The sequence below is a fragment of the Archocentrus centrarchus genome, chromosome 4 (genome assembly GCF_007364275.1).
Source record: "Archocentrus centrarchus isolate MPI-CPG fArcCen1 chromosome 4, fArcCen1, whole genome shotgun sequence".
Classification (NCBI taxonomy): Eukaryota; Metazoa; Chordata; class Actinopteri; order Cichliformes; family Cichlidae; genus Archocentrus; species Archocentrus centrarchus.
This window is the reverse complement of record NC_044349.1, coordinates 1,233,478-1,251,697: the sequence shown is the minus strand read 5'-3', so window position 1 is coordinate 1,251,697 and position 18,220 is coordinate 1,233,478. Positions and strand designations below refer to the sequence as shown.

The 18,220-nt window shown below is 42.9% G+C and overlaps 1 protein-coding gene across 4 annotated transcripts in view; it reads right to left on the bottom strand.

The window, feature by feature from the left end:
• Window positions 1-304: 304 nt before the first annotated feature.
• The window catches only part of podn (podocan), a 23,828-nt gene continuing 5,912 nt past the window's right edge, over window positions 305-18,220 (bottom strand). For 3 of the 4 annotated variants that reach the window (XM_030726573.1, XM_030726575.1, XM_030726574.1), the window contains 10 exons: window positions 14,639-14,929; window positions 14,458-14,551; window positions 12,431-12,495; window positions 10,783-10,892; window positions 10,542-10,698; window positions 6,143-6,258; window positions 5,777-5,990; window positions 5,203-5,646; window positions 4,748-4,896; window positions 306-1,136 (listed from right to left, as the gene is read on the bottom strand). In XM_030726573.1, coding sequence (XP_030582433.1) covers window positions 995-1,136; window positions 4,748-4,896; window positions 5,203-5,646; window positions 5,777-5,990; window positions 6,143-6,258; window positions 10,542-10,698; window positions 10,783-10,892; window positions 12,431-12,495; window positions 14,458-14,551; window positions 14,639-14,911 — 1,764 coding nt within the window. In that variant the 5' untranslated portion in view covers window positions 14,912-14,929 and the 3' untranslated portion in view covers window positions 306-994. Of the gene's footprint in view, window positions 1,137-4,747; window positions 4,897-5,202; window positions 5,647-5,776; window positions 5,991-6,142; window positions 6,259-10,541; window positions 10,699-10,782; window positions 10,893-12,430; window positions 12,496-14,457; window positions 14,552-14,638; window positions 14,930-18,220 lie in introns of all 4 variants that reach the window. The other variant, XM_030726576.1, reaches the window with a different exon arrangement.

Below are 18,220 nucleotides of genomic sequence, written 5' to 3'. Positions count from 1 at the left end.
GCTTTCTCCTGTTTAGTCATTCTGATCACATGCGTCCCTGTGGATGAACCGCTTCCTGTGAGCCTCTCATGACATTTACAGGGTCTCTGTGGAGTTTCTAACCTCTGATTATAACAGGTGGCTGTGACGAGTCCGGCTGAACGAGACTGTGAGGGGAAAACTTTCCAACCTTTTTATGAGGAACCAAAAAATGCAGTCAGCACATTTGTTAGAACACTGAGGACGTGTTTTGTGGGAAAATGGAATGTAAACTTTTGATTGTTTACCAGAAAACTCCACGGGGGGGTTGGGGGGGGGGTGCTTTAATTCATTTTCCCTCCCAGATGGGCAGACTGACGGTAACAAAAGAATCCAATCACAGAATGCAAATCGGTGAGTGACTAAGAAGCCAACTACAAATGATCTGAATGAATGTTTGATGTTGTGATGATTTTATGAAACTTGTTGCTGCGATTCTTTTTTGTCTACATTATAAAATGAAAGCTTGAGATTTTTGAAATCGGATCTGCAGATAATCCACACTTGGCATTAAAATGCAGCTTTTTCATGAACACTCGTTTGGTTCAGCGTTTGCAGCTTCGTTGGTTTCAGTCGGCACTTTTGTTTCACGGGCGTTTATGAACGAACAGAGACAGACTCACACAGCGGGGGGGCAGAATTTTTACACTGCTGACATTCTTTGTATCAATTCAGAAACATTTACATGTGAAATTTCACATTAGAGTTTGCCGAGAAATCTTTGAGAAAAGGGCACAGAAACAATAAAATGATCAAAAACAAAAATTAAAGCTCAGATATAAAGCTATGCAATAGTAACCAGCCCAAAAACATGGAAACATCAGTAACCTCATCCGGTTTCCTGCACCAGAAATATGTGACGCTGCCACAATACAAGGATGGACCCGGGAAATGGCGTTCACAGGTACATTCCCATTTAAAAGCTCTTTCTGTCCTCAACACAATGCAGTCCAATGGTAGTTTGACCAGCTGTGTCTTATGTCTCCTCCTGCTCCTCATCGATCTCCTCTTCTTTGGAGGGGAGCTCAGGGTTTCCTACACCGGTGTCCAGCACCTTCAGGTTGGAGAGGTATGTGAAGGAGCTCTCATCCACAGTGTTCACAGACAGGAGGTTAAACCTTAAAGAAAAAAATAAAGACAGTTGATTAAAGCAGCCTGTTGATGGCACAGTTTCCAAAAGCTAAAAGCCAAAAAGATGGTTAACAGTGACATCTATAAAAATCTGTCCAGCTGAGCAAAGGGCAGCTCCTCTCCTCTGGAGCATCAGCACAGCAGGTATGCTGCACACAGCTGCACACAGCTGCACACACGCTCTTATCTTCAAGCTCACAAGTTTCAACTGACCTTCATCTAAAACCACGTCTAATGCAAGCTGAACCAAATGCATCTGTCATTGAAAATTGTTGTGCATGTTGTTCATGAACTTTAAAAGCTGAACAACATGGAATTCACGTCTAATTAGTAATAAATACACACATAAATGCTCCTTCCACTTTCCCCACAGACACAAACATTCCTGCAGCTCTGAACAGGCTCAGGCCAAAGACTCCCAGCTGCAGATGCACTTGGGTGGAAATAAAAAAAATGTTTAAAGACTCAAATAAAAGAAATGTGGCAGCAGCTGATATGAAAAACATGGTGAGCCTGGAAGGGGCCAGGACTTGTAAACACTGCCCATAAAGCAGCCAGCTTGAAGTCATATTGGAAATGAAATCGAACAAAAGCCACTAACACGCATGCCGGAAACCGATGTTTCAGCTCGTGGGTATTAGTCTGCACTCTGCGAGATTTGCTGAATGCACACAAGTCAGCGGAGACAGCAGATTAGACACCGCGCTGCAGTACTCTGCAAAATGAGACTCAAAGCAAATTCTACTGATCAGTAACAGACCGGAGCACGAGGACATGTTTCTGAAAAGGATTTACTTCTGTGAGGTCAAAGTTTTATCGCCGTGTGCTCTCAGAGCCTTGCTGTGTGTGTTTTAGCTCATTGTTTTATTAAAAATCAAAAGAGTGCTCCCATCAAGCTCAAACCAGATGGGGCGCCGTGTCTCTGCAGGATGCTGAGGTGTCATCAGCAAAGGCCCCGCCTCCTCACTCTGTGCTGCGAACCGCACACTGGTACGATCAGTTCTCTGCAGCCGGGGCCAAAAATCTCACTTTTGGACTCATCAGATCAAAAGTCCAGATTTCCACTGGTCTTTTCAGCAACCATGATGAGCAGATTTCTGCTCCAAACATTTGTGCTGCATGAACTCTGGGAAGCATTCGTGTGGCCTCTAATCTCAGGAGCTTTTAAGTGCTGATTTTCAAGATCACTCTCCCTTCCTGCAGAGCTCCATACCAAAGTCATTTGATCTTTTTGTTACTTAACTCAAAGAAACTTTCAGAGTTTGAAATTTTCCTGACTGATCCATTCGAACTGCAACCCCAGAGGAAGTTATCAGTACATCACACACGTCACTCTCTGCAACAGGACGCTGGTGATCTGATACGGGTGGCAGACCTGAGAGAGGAAGATCAGAGATGCCAGATTGGGATAAGGAGGATGTTTGAGTGCACAGACCAGAATGTGGTTCTGGACTCAGATGAACTGATGTGTGGTGTATGAGGGGATACGCTCTGTGGTAATTTAATGTCAATCTACGGTTCTCTAGGAAACTTCAATGAACTTTGAGAACAAATATCTATTTTAGGAGGAACGATAAAAGTGCCCATGCAGTAATTAAGAAAAACATTGAAAGTGAGAGGAAACATCTGGCATGAAATCAGTGGCAGGTGTACAGACTGCACAGTCTTTGCATGATGTTCCTCTAAAGACCAGCTGGTAATTAATTGATAATTTGTGCTTTTATCTAAGATTAAATATTGTTTCTATAAACAAAAAACTGACATGCACGATGATGGTAAAGATGCCTCTGCTCTGACATCAGAAAGGTTATTAAAGAGAAAACCCATCACTGAGCAGAAAACATGAGGTGGAAATTGACGTGCTGTTGCTGTTCTTACATTTCAAAGCTTCACTGAATCAAGTTCCAGACATTTGTTGCAAAAGGACTCAGTGAAGCCCAGATAATGTCCTGGTCACAAACCTTTTGGGATTTTAGGAAACTCAAAACACAGATACTTTTGTGCTGTAGTCACTGAAAGCTCAAAGCTCTTTATGCATTTGTCACAGCTGCATTTTGTCTTGCCAAGAACTGCCTTTTTTTCAGCTGCTCTTAATCCTATCAAAGGTTTTTGGACTTTATCTGCTGTTGGTTTGATTTTCATTGGTATATTAATTAGAGATGCCCATGACTAAACCATTAAACTCTGCTGGATGGAAATGCTAGTCAGAAAATGATTCATATTTGATCAAAACACAACAAATGCTAGCCTGGCAGACAGCAGCACCTGTCTCTCTGCAGCAGGAAGTTGTAAACAAGGTGGACAGTAAGACAGGTGAGCACCATGTGAAGAAACATCAGTCTGCAGTCATTTACTCCACAAAGGGGGGTCAGACCTGTGGGCGGCTCTGCAACCTGTAAAAACTGCAGCCATCAGTTACTCCATCATTGTAAAATATGTTTATCAGTTTGGCCAACTTGAGATCAGATTGGGATGCGTATTGCCCGTGAACTAAAGAGTTTAACACCTCTATTCTAGAAAATGAGCAGTTGTATGCAAAGTGCCACTCAGCTAAACTGATCCATAACCACATTCTGCACACATGCACAATCATTAACCTGCAACTCAGCAAACCACGCAGACACACATTTCTGGGTGGGTGGGTGGATGGATGGATGGATGGATGGATAGATAGATGGATAGATGGGTGAGTGGTTGGATAGATAGATGGATGGATGGATGGATAGATGGATAGATGGGTGGGTGGTTGGATAGATGGATGGATAGATGGATAGATGGGTGGGTGGTTGGATAGATGGATGGATGGATGGATGGATGGATGGATGGACAGACAGATGGACGGATAGGTGTACGGGTGGGTGGATGGATGGATGGACTTTGAACTGTGAATCTGAATTCTCATTTAAGGAATCCAGGCCTCCTCATTGCCCTGAACATCAATCTGAGCTGAGTGTTTAAAGGGAAATGAGTGTGGGAGGAAATCTGTGGATCTGACTGCAGCTGTTCTTTCTAAACTTGCACAACAGTATAAACCAAACAATAACTTCCTCACAGCTGTTCTTCAGTTGCACGAGTCTAATCTTTTCCCCAGTGAAGATCAATGCATATGGAAACAAGCCCCCCAACAGATTTCACCGAGAGCCTGTCCTTGAACAGATAATGGATTAAAATTGTTGATGAGAGTTTGATTCACCCTGAAGGACCCTGTGCTGGGAACACATCAGCAATAACTGGCCCATTTCAAAGGTTTGAGAGTGTGGAGAGGCTGGGTAACAACTCTGAGACTAAACTGGATCTAGTACTGTTAGATTTAATCAAGCTGAAGTTTAATAAGATCAATATGACTCACTTTTCATTCTTTTTTTTTATCTCTAATGTACAGTTCTGAACAGCTGTAAATAAATGCATATTTTGATAAAGTCATGTGATAAGGAAGAGCGTGTCTCATCCACAGAAGCTGTGGTTATTCATGATGATGGTGTAGTTATGGAGAATTTATTTAAGAGTTAAAGAGTCTAAAGATGTCTATTTTGGGTAAAAATAAATCAGCAATTAAACAATTAGCAATTAAAGCCTGAATATAATAGCTGTCCCTTACCGGAGGAAGATGCCTGTGATGTTCGGAGTGCCTTCGAAAGCTGAACCATGAACACTGGAGATGCGGTTATTTTGCAGGTAAAGGTACTCCAGAGACTCCGGCAGGTCAGCGGGGATGTGTGCCAGCTGGTTACCAGAAAGGTCCAGAGTCTGAAAATCAAAGATGATGCTGTTTCAGCCATGTTTGCTGGGATTATATTCATATAATTGTGAAGAAAAAGCCTTTTAATTTTTAACATCCACACCACACTGTCCCTCCCACTGTCTGTCCAGTAGCCAGTCCTGAGTTCACCCTATTCTGAACCATGCTGGACCGTAAATCAGTGGAAGATCAGGGAAGAACCTTGTACCAAAGTTTCACAAAGTTCCTAAATATTCAGATTCATGCAGTGGGAAATATCTTTGCCAAGCATTTGTTTTTTTAATCTGTGTCTCTCTCATTTGTCTTCCACTCACTGTGAGCGCGTTGAGCTCCATCCAGGCTCCCTGGTAGACTGAGTTCAGCTTCAGCTGGTTGTCACTCAGAATCAGCTTTCGTAACTTCGCCATCCTCGTCAGCGTACCGTCCGGTATGGAGTTGAGTCGGTTGTTCTTGATATCGAGCACTTGCAGACTGCGCGGAAGACCCCTGGGCACTGAGGTAAGGCTGTTCCCTGACAGGTCTAGGGTTTCCAGCACACGCATCTTCCTGAAAGCCTCATGGTGTATCTTGGAGCTGGTAAGCTTGTTGTAGCTGAGGTTGAGCTCTGTCAGCGTGTACAACAAGGATAAGTCGTTGCGGCCAATCTCAGAAATAAAGTTATGGAGCAGCATCAGTGTCTTCGCTCGCCGAGGCAGGCCTCTGGGAACACGCTCCAGCAAATTGTTGTGCATGTGTAGAGTGTGCAGCTTTTTCAAGCCCTGATGAAAAGCAAATTTAAGATTCAAATAGGTGATCCACTGCTGCAAAACGCTCACTGCCATGGAACAAACTACATCTTCCAATGTGTCCTGACAATTCAGAAGAGTCATTTGTATTGTCAGTATTTACCTGGAAGGCAGCTGGATGGATAGAACGGGAGCGAAGTTTGTTATTGTGGAGGAGCAGGTACTCAAGATTTCGGGCAGAAGTTAGAGCATCTCCGGGGATGCTGCGTATGGAGTTCTTCTCCAAGTGTAGCAGCACGAGACTGCGAGGGAGACCCTTCGGGACGATGCTCATGTTGTTATTTGACAAATCCAAACACTCAAGGCTGCTGAGTTGGCTACGAGGAGAGAAAAGGAAGGCTGTGATGATGTCTCTGTAGAGAGTCTGCTCTTAAAAGGATGGCTTTTAGATTTATATTACACACTTGGCAATGGCAAGATGCTAAAATCTGTTTATTGGTGAGCTTGGTGAGTGAAGACTTTTGTCCACCTGAAAGTCTCGTTGTCCATGCCCTCGTTGCTCAGGAGGTTGTTCTGAAGATATAATTCTCTGAGGTTGGGCAAGTTGTCAAAAGCTCCACTTGGGATTTTCTCCAGCTTGTTGCTCTGTAACAACAGGATATTATCACAGTCAATGTGAAGTGCAATCGAAAACGTATGCAGCTTCACCCACCAAAATCAGAAATCATACCTGGTTCAAATTTGGCCAGTCTGCTCTGATAGGTGGTGTTTTTCAGCCAACTGCACCACTTCAAGTGTGACTTTAATTTTCATATAATTTCCTGAAAGGCCTCTTCTGACCACTTGTCCTGCAGATGCACTGAAATTGCATCTGCAATTTCACCATGGGCCTTAAATGTGTGCAGAGAGCAAACATGAAGTTCTGTGTCAAAATGACCTGAATTTTAAGTCAAGAATCGTCTGATATTGAAAGTTCACGGTGTCAAAGTTCAAAGGAGGTACATCAGGTCAGGAGTGCAGCCAGGGCCATGCTCCTTGTTTTTTGGGACAATTACCAGATTGTGCACCATGAATTCCTCTCGCTGGGTCAGTCAACACAGACTTGGACTGTAACATCCTGACAAATGTACTATGGCCGCCATATGCACACAGCACAACCTCTGCTGGTTTTGCCTGATTTTGGCTCCTGTAACTTTGTCCTGAGCTTCAAGGTTTATAAATTTAGCACAACAAGCAAGGAAATTTTTGTTTGGTTGAAACGATGCCCCAGAAGCTAATAATTTAATTTCATGGGTGCAAGTATTCATCGCCAGTCACTCAAATTCCTCGAGCATAAATTCAACAGCCTGCGTGCTGCTGCAGATTCACACCCGGAGCTGAATCCTGGTGGAGTCTAGTGTGATCAGTCACTTTGATGGACAGTTCAGGTCACTGTGTTAAACCGTGGCAGCAACATGAGCTTTAAACCGTATTTGTTTACAGTTTGGAAAATAAAGTTTGGCACATTAACTATCAGCAGTTATTGTTTTCTGTGCAGCAGCGGAAATACTGAATAAATCTTTAAAACTGGAGGATTCAAAGGGAAACTCTGAAGTCTCGGCACTCCTGTCCTGTTAACCTGCTGTACAGCATCACAAACCTTTTATGATTAATAAAACATCATCATAACGAGAGCACGCATTCCTAAGAAAAAGGAAAAATAGATTTTTCAGTCAGTCGAGTGAACTGGATTTTCCAAAATGTGAACAAATATAAAACGTGCTCATGTTGCTGTCTGACGTGTCTCAGTGAAACAGCTGTACACATCTGGCTCACTGTTCCAGCTCTACTATAATAGTTCATCCAGATAATATTACAGGTTCTGTGAACAGACAGTCTGTGTACAACACAACGTGACAGTAGTGAGCAGCTCATTTGTCTGATCTGAACCAGTGTGTGATACAACAGTGAAGGTTGTTGCTGTCATTTTGTGTAAATCTAATACTGTAATATTGATACTGTTGACCATAAGATTTTATTACAGAGATTAGAGCTTGCTATAGGTATTAAAGGTACTGCACTGCGGTGGTTTGAATCATATTTATCTCATAGACTCCAATTTGTTCATGTAAATGGGGAGTCTTCTTCACACACTAAGGTTAATTATGGAGTTCCACAGGATTCTGTGCTAGGACCAATTCTATTTACATTATACATGCTTCCCTTAGGCAGTATTATTAGAAAGCACTGCATCAATTTTCATTGTTATGCAGGTGATACTCAGCTTTACCTATCAATGAAGCCAGATGACACACATCAATTAATTAAACTGCAGGAATGTCTTAAAGATATTAAGGCCTGGATGACCTCTAATTTCCTGCTTCTAAATTCAGATAAAACTGAAATTCTTGTTCTCGGCCCCACAAATCTTAGAAACATGGTGTCTAACCAGATACTTACTCTGGATGGCATTACTTTGGCCTCCAGTAACACTGTGAGAAATCTTGGAGTCATTTTTGACCAGGATATGTCCTTCAATGCACATATTAAACAAATATGTAGGACCGCTTTTTTGCATTTGCGCAATATTTCTAAAATTAGAAACATCCTTTCTCAGAGTGATGCTGAAAAGCTCATTCGTGCATTTATTACTTCTAGGGTGGACTATTGTAATTCATTATTATCAGGCTGTCCTAAAAGCTCCCTGAAAAGCCTTCAGCTGATCCAAAATGCTGCAGCTAGAGTACTGACAGGGACTAGAAAGAGAGAGCAGATTTCTCCCTTATTGGCTTCTCTTCATTGGCTCCCTGTTAAATCTAGAATAGAATTTAAAATCCTTCTCCTCACATACAAGGTCTTGAATAATCAGGCACCATCTTATCTCAAAGACCTCATAGTACCATATCACCCCAACAGAGCACTTCGCTCTCAGACTGCTGGCTTGCTTGTGGTTCCTAGGATACTTAAGAGTAGAATGGGAGGCAGAGCCTTCAGCTTTCAGGCTCCTCTTCTGTGGAACCAGCTTCCAGCTTGGATTCGGGAGACAGACACCCTCTCTATTTTTAAAATTAGGCTTAAAACTTTCCTTTATGATAAAGCTTATAGTTAGGGCTGGATCAGGTGACCCTGAACCATCCCTTAGTTATGCTGCTATAGGCCTAGTCTGCTGGGGGGTTCACATAATGCACTGTTTCTCATTCACCTTATTTACTTTGTTTATACTCCACTCTGCATTTAATCATTAATTGATATTAATCTCTGGCTCTCTTCCACAGCATGTCTTTCTCTCCCCTCAGCCCAACCGGTTGCGGCAGATGACTGCCCCCCCTGAGCCTGGTTCTGCTGGAGGTTTCTTCCTGTTAAAAGGGAGTTTTTCCTTTCCACTGTCGCCAAGTGCTTGCTCATAGGGGGTCGTTTTGACTGTTGGGTTTTCTCTGTATTATTGTAGGGTCTTTACCCACAATACAAAGCGCCTTGAGGCGACAGTTTGTTGTGATTTGGTGCTATATAAATAAAAAAAATTGAAAAATTGAAATTGAATTAAAGAGTCTTATAACTGCATCACACACCATCCTTGTAGCTGCTGTGTACTCGGCATGCTTTGGTTATCTCATTGCCCTGAGCCTGCAGACCACAGGGAAACACCACACATGTATCTCTCATCTGTTGTCATGGCTACAATATTTCTTGTACAATTTTCCTTCACATTTTTTTATAGTTTATTTTAATAAGTTTATATATTTGATTGTTTACAAACAAATGCACACTTTATAAACTGCTGTTGTAAATGAATATGGTTTCAAACATCGCTCATGTGCTTTCACGGTTTAACACAGTAACCTGAACTGTTCATCAAAGTGACCAATCACATTAGGACTTCCTTTGGGCTCAGCCCTCCAAATAGTCAAAAGTCAGTTGATTGGAGCAAGCAGGCTTCAACTGAGTACAGTAAAACTGCAGTGGCACGTAAAGGGCATACGTGAAGGCTTCTACATGCATGAGTGGTTGAGTTCTGCGTGCAAGGAATTTAAGTGTGGCGGTGAATACCTGTGTGCATAAAATGTATTATTTGCTCATGATAATTTTTTTTTTCTTGTCCATGACTTTTGACATAAATGTAATTCCATGCACAACAGCCTGTCACTCACTCCTCAGCAATCATCCAATCCAACAAACAACAATAACAACAGTCGGTAGCTAAATCGGCTGTTTGAAATTGGCAGAGAACATTTGGCAAGTTTTCATGGGCACAGCCGACATACTCAACTCTGCTGCTCAACCCACATAATCAACTCTGCTACTCAACCCACATACTCAACTCTGCTACTCAACCCACATACTCAACCCACATACTCAACTCTGCTACTCAACCCACATAATCAACTCTGCTACTCAACCCACATACTCAACCCACATACTCAACTCTGCTGCTCAACCCACATAATCAACTCTGCTACTCAGCCCACATACTCAACCCACATACTCAACTCTGCTACTCAACCCACATACTCAACTCTGCTACTCAACCCACATACTCAACTCTGCTACTCAACCTACATACTCAACCCACATATTCAACTCTGCTACTCAGCCCACATACTCAACTCTGCTGCTCAATCCACAAATAGATCTTCCTTACCAATGTGACTCAATTTAAGGGGAAATAAACAGGCTTTCCAACGGTAGAAGATTTATTGCAAAGAAGCATCGTTACAACAAAGAAATAATTTTTGTGCTAAGTTTATACAAATATAATATATACTATTTATAGTATAGATATATAAATTGCTTGAAATGGTGCCCTGATGCCCAAGGTGACTACCTACAGGCCAAATTGAAATCAAGCAAGATTTCTGCAATTCATTTTTATGTGCAGAGCTTCAGTTTATGATTACAACTGTACATTTATCTTAGACCTTCTACTCTCCAACTATAATGTGGTGTTTCACCTTCAAATGAAGACGGTAAAGGTTCCGAGGCAGGTTTTTGGGAACGACCCTCAGGAAGTTGCTGGACATAGTTAGGATCTCCAGGTTGTCAGAAGCATTGAACGTGTGCTCAGGAAGCCCTGCATCAGTCAGCTTGTTGTTATGGAGATACACAGACCTGGGAACCATGCCCATGAGACATGTGTTAACTGCCTAACTCGTGGAATCTGGAGTACATTTACACAAACATGCACATTCATACCTCAGTTTTGGCTTATGACCGAAAGTATATGGAAAGATCCTCGTAAGCTGATTAGCAGCGAAATCAGCACTAACCAAAGAGGGGGGCAGGACTCTGGGTGCTGAGGTGAGCTGCAAGCACAAACAAGAAGCATGACAGGACATTATCTTGAGCATTTTAACTAAATTATCTAACAATATGGCTTCCTGTGAAGTTAGTTGTGTTATCAGACCATCTAATACTGTGCTCCAGTTTTGGACAGTATATTTCTAGTAATTCAGTTGCATGTCATTTATCACTAATTGGTAGTAGCCCATCTCTGTGCAGTGCATCCATAAAGACTATATATGTGTCTTCCTAACAAAGCTTGCTAGCATTAGGTCACAACCTGACACTCCAAATATGGTCACACCTGACATCAAATCAGGCTTCTGCTTATCTGGGGTCGGGATAAGCACAAGAAAATCCTCGCCCCAGACACCTTCTCCAGCTTATCTGGGGGAACACCGAGGCATTCCCAGGCCAGCTGAGAGATATAATCTCTCCGGTGTGTCTTGGGTCTACCCCGGGGCCTCCTCCTGATAGGACATGCCCACGAGACATCCTTGTCAGATGCCCAAAAAACCTCAGCTGGCTCCTTTCGATGTGCAGGATTTGCGGCTCTACTCTGAGCCCCTCTCAAATTTTCTTCATCTCATTCTTTCGGTCACTATTCAAAGGTTGTAAGCATAGGTGAGCGTAGGGACGTAGATCAATGAGTAAATCAGCAGTTTGACTTTTACACTCAGCTCTCTACACCGTGACAGACCAGTGTAGCATCCAAATCACTGCAGCTGCAGCCCCAATCATTTCTCAGTCTTCCTCTCCCTTCTTCCCTCACTCCTCACTCATGAACAAGACTCCGAGATACTTAAACTTCTCCAATTGGGGCATCCACTTGTCCTGGAGTGGGCACTTCACCCTTTTCTGGCCTCATACTCGGAGATGCTAATTCTCATTCCTGCTGCTTCGCACTCGGCTGCAAACTGCTCGAGTGTGACCTGGAGGCCATCACCTGATGAAGCCAACAGAACCACATCATCCACAAAAAATGAGATGAGATTCTGCAGCCACTAAAATAGAAGCTTTCCACTCTTTTCAATTCTGGCCATAAAAATTCTGAATCGGTGACAAAGGGAAACCTGGCGGAGTCCAGCACCCATGGGACGAGTCTGACTTATTGCCAGCAATGTGGACCAAGCTCTCGCAATAATTGTCCAGGGACCAAATGGCCTTCAACAGACACCCCCATACTCGAGGTTTGACTAACAGACAAACTCTCTTTTCCAGTAACCTGACATAGACATTCCCAGGGAGGCGGCTGAGGAGAGTGATCCCCCTATATTTGGTTATTTGATATTTTTTTTTCCCTTTCATCTGAATCCCTCTTCATCTGGCCCTGACACAGCCACTCTGTCCTCTCCAAATATGCAGGTACAGCAGAAGTGTTGCATGGGAAGCCGTCCTGCGTGAAAGCACTGTGTTCCTGCTATAAAACGAGCACTACAGTGTACACAATAACTGGGAATTCAGAAATGAGAGAAGCACTGCTGAGATTAAATATTCATTTGAAGCTCTCCTCTTTATAACGTGGTTCATAGATTAAAGTGGCCCCTCACCTATGACTCACCTTGTTATTGGCCAAGTATAAATAAGCCAGTTGTTCGAGCATCTCAAACCCTTCATCTTCAAGGCCTATTAAAAAAAAAACAAAGGTGTGAGACATTGTTCTGACTTCTGCCCCTCAACACAAGACATTTTTACCACTGTAGTCAGACTTGTATCACTCACTAATTCAGCATCAGTGCTGCTGAGACAAGTCTGCTGGAGGATTTTAGAGTACAGGTGGTCTAAGCTGCAGTTTATCGAGCAGGAGACGGCGGCTCATTCCTGTTTGGACCTTTGTGCTTTACTCCTGCTTTCACCCCCTTGTTAGGCTCTGCAAAATACTGGTTAGGGTTTGGAAAAGGGAGGAGACACCCCCTTTGAACTAATTCAATTCATTCAAATTCATGAATTTGCTGAATTTTTTACCCGTTTGTAAGTATTTATTTCTTCTAGAACGTTCTGATTTCCCATGGGCAGCCCGTGATTGATAGTGAACAATCTATCAAAAAAGTAATCACAGAAACATCTGTGATTACTGAGCCCACCAGTGTTTCCTCCACAGTGGTGTAAATGTTAGATGAAGCACATCACATTTCCAGCACTGCCTTTAATTTAGTCTAAGTTCATTGTGCAGCTCGTGCTGACAGCGCTCTCGTAGACTCAAACTGAACGCAGGAAGTGTTAAAAGATTTGTTTGAGGGTGCAGTAATTAAAGGGAGAAGATGTGATGACCTCCAAACTCATCGTAAATCAGCAGCATACTAAGGGGAAAGCTACATAACAGGAGCAAACAGCGGTCATAGCAGGTATGATGTTTGATTTTTTTATTTTGGGGTCTGTTTTTAATGGCAGAGCAAAGCTACAACTGGGCAGTAACCCGGTGCACTTGGTTCTGCAATGCTTTGTATTTATTGTTAATATTATTTAGTACATAAAGGAAGAAAATATCAGATGACTCGGGGCCTGTTGGCGTCTGTGTTTGCTCGGCAGCAGCAGGAAGGCTGTTGGAGTGTCAGTTACACTGTGACAGAAAAAAAACCCGACTCGGACTGCAGCTTCATGACGCAGTCAGACAGCGTGTTGTTGGTGGTGTCTGAATAACAGTAAGGACCACTCCACCTGCTGTAAGTGCAGCTAAGATGACCGTTCTTCAATGTTCTGCAGCTATAAGCTGATAATCAGCCATCAACAAAGGCACACTGACTTCAGCAGCACTCTTTTCCCTGTTAAATGTTTGTTCAAGTGTTCAACAAGTGAAGAGGCAGCACGAGACTTGTGGTGATTTCTTTATCAGATGCAGGATGAGGAGCTGGCTTTAAGAGGAAAAACAGGCCAGGTCCTGTCTCACTCCTCAGGATAACACAGCAGATACTGTATGTATGTTCTGCTGCATATTTCTAGGCTACTAGACTAGCTTTGCATGATCCACAGAGGTCTTCTCACAGCGCTCACAGCCAAAGCTGTGTGTGCCTGATGTGACCATAATAGGGATGCAGACCTGAGAGGCTGACGTCCACCTTTAATACAGTCTGTGCTCGAACCATGTAAGACTCCAGCAGACGTTAAACAGAGTGAAGTTGCTGATGAATTAATTTTTTTATTTCTAACAATAAAAGAAGTCCTTTGTCAAGTTTTATAGCTCCTATAAAACGGAGCTTTACCAGCTTTACAAAAGCAGGGCTAAAACTTTTCCATCAAAGGAAAATTGATTCTCATGTGCCCATCAATTGTCATTCATTTCATGGATGTGACTCTTGGCTGGGAGGTCTAGTTGTTAGAGGAAATGAACAAAAACAACTGCACGTCCTCTGCAACATTCAGGTTCATTTTGTAGATATTTGGGTACCATAATAGTCCTTAACCCGAGGCCAGACTGGTTACTAATCAAAAATTCCTCTGAGTTGCCCAGACAGGCAAAGGCTCTCATTTTCTACAGTGAGTCAACACAGGAAAAAAGAAAGAAAATAACCTCACAAACATGTCTGCAAGCTGGGCCCACATTGTACACAGGCTTCCTGCTGAGTGTTTAGATTGTGTGACAGTGTTTACCATCTGAGGTGAGCCAGTTATTCTGAAGATTAAGAGTCTCAAGCTGATGCAGACGGGAAATATGTTCCACCGTTATCTCCTCGATCTTGTTGTTCTAGCATCAGAAAGCAAAACACGGACTGTAAATGCACAAATACAAACTTTAGATTTGCATCACTATTTCTGCGAGTTTATGAAAGACCTGCAGAGAGAGCTGGCGGGTATTTGCAGACAGCCTGGCGGGGAACTCGATGAGGTTGACCCCCGGGCAGTCCACTACCCCCTCTATACAGCTGCAGTCCTGCGGACATTCGGCCGGCTCAGAGTTTGTCGCCTCTGTTGCGGTGTCTGCTTCCTTTAATGGCTCTTCCTCCTCCTCTTCCTCTGGTTCAACAGGGGCCTGGCAGCGCACCAACACCCAAGCCAAGAGCAGCACACTCAGGGTTTGCAAGATGGAATGCTTGAGAAAAGCCATCGCTGCTGTTGAGCTCTCCTGTTGCACAAGAACATGATAATAAAGTTATAAACATCACATCAGTGAGTATTTTGTTCCTGGAAACAGGACCTCACACGCTGCAGTCTTTGGCTATTAAAACAGCTGAAGGCAGTTACGATACGAAGACAATTCAGGCACCACCCTGACACCAAAGCTCTGCCCAAAGACGCCGTCATTATGACTGCACCATAGAGGATTTGGTATGTCAGTGATCTGAGTCATGGTTGATTTGGCAACACCTCCGGTCACAGGTGGTTCCAGCAAATGCAAAGTCACAGAATGACGGAGACTGCAAAGCAAACTGTTGTTAAAGATGTCATCTGGCATCTATCCATCATTCTGTGAGTGACTGATCAGATTTTATGCTGCACGTGGTGCGACTCTGCCAGCAGCGGGGCACCGAGTCCGCTCTGAGCGAGCCGACTTAGTGAAAAGTAAAATGATACCAGATAAAGATACACATGCTTTTTATCCCAAAGTTGGGAATTCCTGGTTAAGTTGTGTCAAGTCAACTAAAATTTTCTGCAGATACCTGACTGACATTCACATTATATTTAAATAAATCTAAAGTTTTAATGTGGATCTAAAATATTTAAAGATTTTTGATTCTGGAGTTTTTACTAAAGAGTTGTTTCTTTATAATCTAATTTACTCCTGTGTTATATTTAAAAAGGTGCATGAATTTTAACAGTTACATCAGAGTGAGTTTTACCAACTTCTGTTAATTTGGTTTACATTTATAATGACAAACAGTAACATAAACCATCTCAGGGAAGTTTACACACTGAAGCTTTACGGAGTAAAACCAAAGAGCCTCTGAGCAGCCTTTGGTGACAGCAGGGAGGAAAAACTCCGACAGGAAGAAACCTCCAACAGAACCAGGCGGAGGATGGGAGCACTTCCTGCGTCTCTACAAACAGATTCTGAACATGAGGACGTTCTGGTTTCCACGTGCAGCCCAGTTATAATCATCGACCTGTCGAGTTTGAGCAGCCATTGGCTGCAGGCATGTAAACAGGAGAGCAAAAGGTGGGGTACAAAATATGATCTCAAAATGGCCGGCTATTGTTTAACAACAGTTTAAATATGTCTGCATTCATAAACAATGAGCAGCATGCAGAACAGGAGATGTGGAGGCCGTCGGCATTCCCTGAATCTCCCTTTTTGAGTTTTTAAGGTAAGGGAATCAGATTCCTGACTCCAGCATGAAGAAGCATTTGTTTTAATGTGAGGGATAAAAAAACAGAGGAGGCAGATGGGAAAATAACACGTGAGAGGCGGCGTGCTGAAGTCATTTGCTGCGTTTGTACCGAGCAGTGACTTTGACAGCAAAGCTGAGCTCACCTGCTGTTTCCCTCCCACACGATTCAGAAACAACACAAATTCATGGATTCAAACATGAATTTTTTTTTTTAACAAATTCAGGTCAGTAGATGAACTTGACTATGCAAGCTGAATCTCTGCCATCAAAACACACTCTCTGCTTTTGTAATATTGAAGCTCAATATTTCAAAGCTGTGGTACAAAAACACATCAGCAGCAAGAAAAGGCAGTTTGTGAGGAGCACAAAAACACTTAAGCTGTACAAATGGCTTCTTTGCTGCATGCTTCCTGCTGACAGTCCTTCCTGAGAGACAAATGGCATCCTGACTGATCCAAAATGAACAACTACAGGAGAAGAAAATGAGTCCTGCCTCAGGAAGGTGTGTGTGAGCACACATCATAGGTAAACTGCACAGATTTCAGACATCCAAATGCTAATTATGAGTAAGGACCATTACCTTTACTGTAACAGCTGTGCAGTGTCTCTGTAGGATGCAGAGGCTGCTGAGGATGAAATGTATAAAAAGAATATCTGTGTTCACGGTTTGCTAAACGAGGCAGAAAAGCAGCGCTCAGCTGCTTCTCAATCAGCGGGATTGTGTGGTTATGGCCTAACTCGAACACAAACACATTTAATGGTCTTCTCATATTCTGCAGAGACCTCGACTCAAGTTTAAGGGTAAAACATCGCAGTAGCCCATTTAGTTCCTAACCTTTTCAGCTACGATTACAGCATGGCTCCATGAATAGGAATGCTGGTTAATAAGTGAGCTGCTTTGGTAATGTGATGTGCTGTTTGGCAAACAGAACCATCTGGGAAGTTGGAAACAGCTTGGAGAAGGGCAGCCAGTAAGTGGATGAGCCATCTATCTGCTGTCATATCCAAATCATGTCTGTGGCTGTGACTTCAGCTTCTCACGGGACTCTAACCAGTAAAGCTACAAACATGGAGCTCAGATTTGGCCATTTTTGCAAAAATCCATCTGCCTCACGAACTTTTCCCAAACTAAAACATCGTCATGCCCTGCTCTCAGATGTAGTGGAGACATTTATGCCCCACAGAGGATGAAGTCCAGTGAATTTTTGCATCAGCTGCCGTGAAACTTGGTTTAGAAATCCACACTCCAAATGACCTGCAGCAACTCTGCTGCTCATCAGAAGGTTCACATCTGTGTTTAAGCTCAGACTCAGTTCAGAGAAAACAAACACGAGACACAAACTCCACCTTACAAACCAGGAATCTGGAATTTGTTCGATGTGGGCAGCAGAGAGGACGGATCCAGCACTCGGACCTGAGATTAAAACTGAGGACTGCTTCAGTTTGTAGAGTGAATTTCAAACTGTTTTATAAGAATAATAATGATTATTATTGTTATAGTCATAGCATAATATTAAAAATAACAAATTTTCATTCATGAAATGATAATTTTTAGATTATTTTTTTATTTCTCAGTACACACTGACACATTTCACTGCTTTATCATGCACCATGAGGCCCAGGCTACTCTTCCTCAGAGCCGGCTCTCACAGGGTGAGACTCCGTGGTTGATGCTGTGCAAAAAGCACGCCCTCCTTTTTTAATTCTTCTGCATAAATCAACGTGAAGTAAAAAATTCAATTAACCACCTGGAAGGATCATTTTGTACGATTTCCATGCGGGACACACTCTGACCTAATTTTCTAAGTTTATTAAATTCCTTCCTCAGCCGTGGTGCCAGCAGCTAAATGGTAAAAATTTCCAAGAGCGTCTGCACTTGTTGGATCATCCGTCTTCCAAAGTTGGATATTTGTTCTGGAAAACTGTGTGGGCTAATTAAGACGCGAGGTCAGTCTGCGGGGAGATTCTTCAATCAATCCTTTGCTGTCCTGATTGGATGTATTCAAAGCATTTTCCACACATGTACAGGCCACTGATGAAATATGACACACAGATGCTGACCTCAGTTCATCATCTTAACGCCGCGT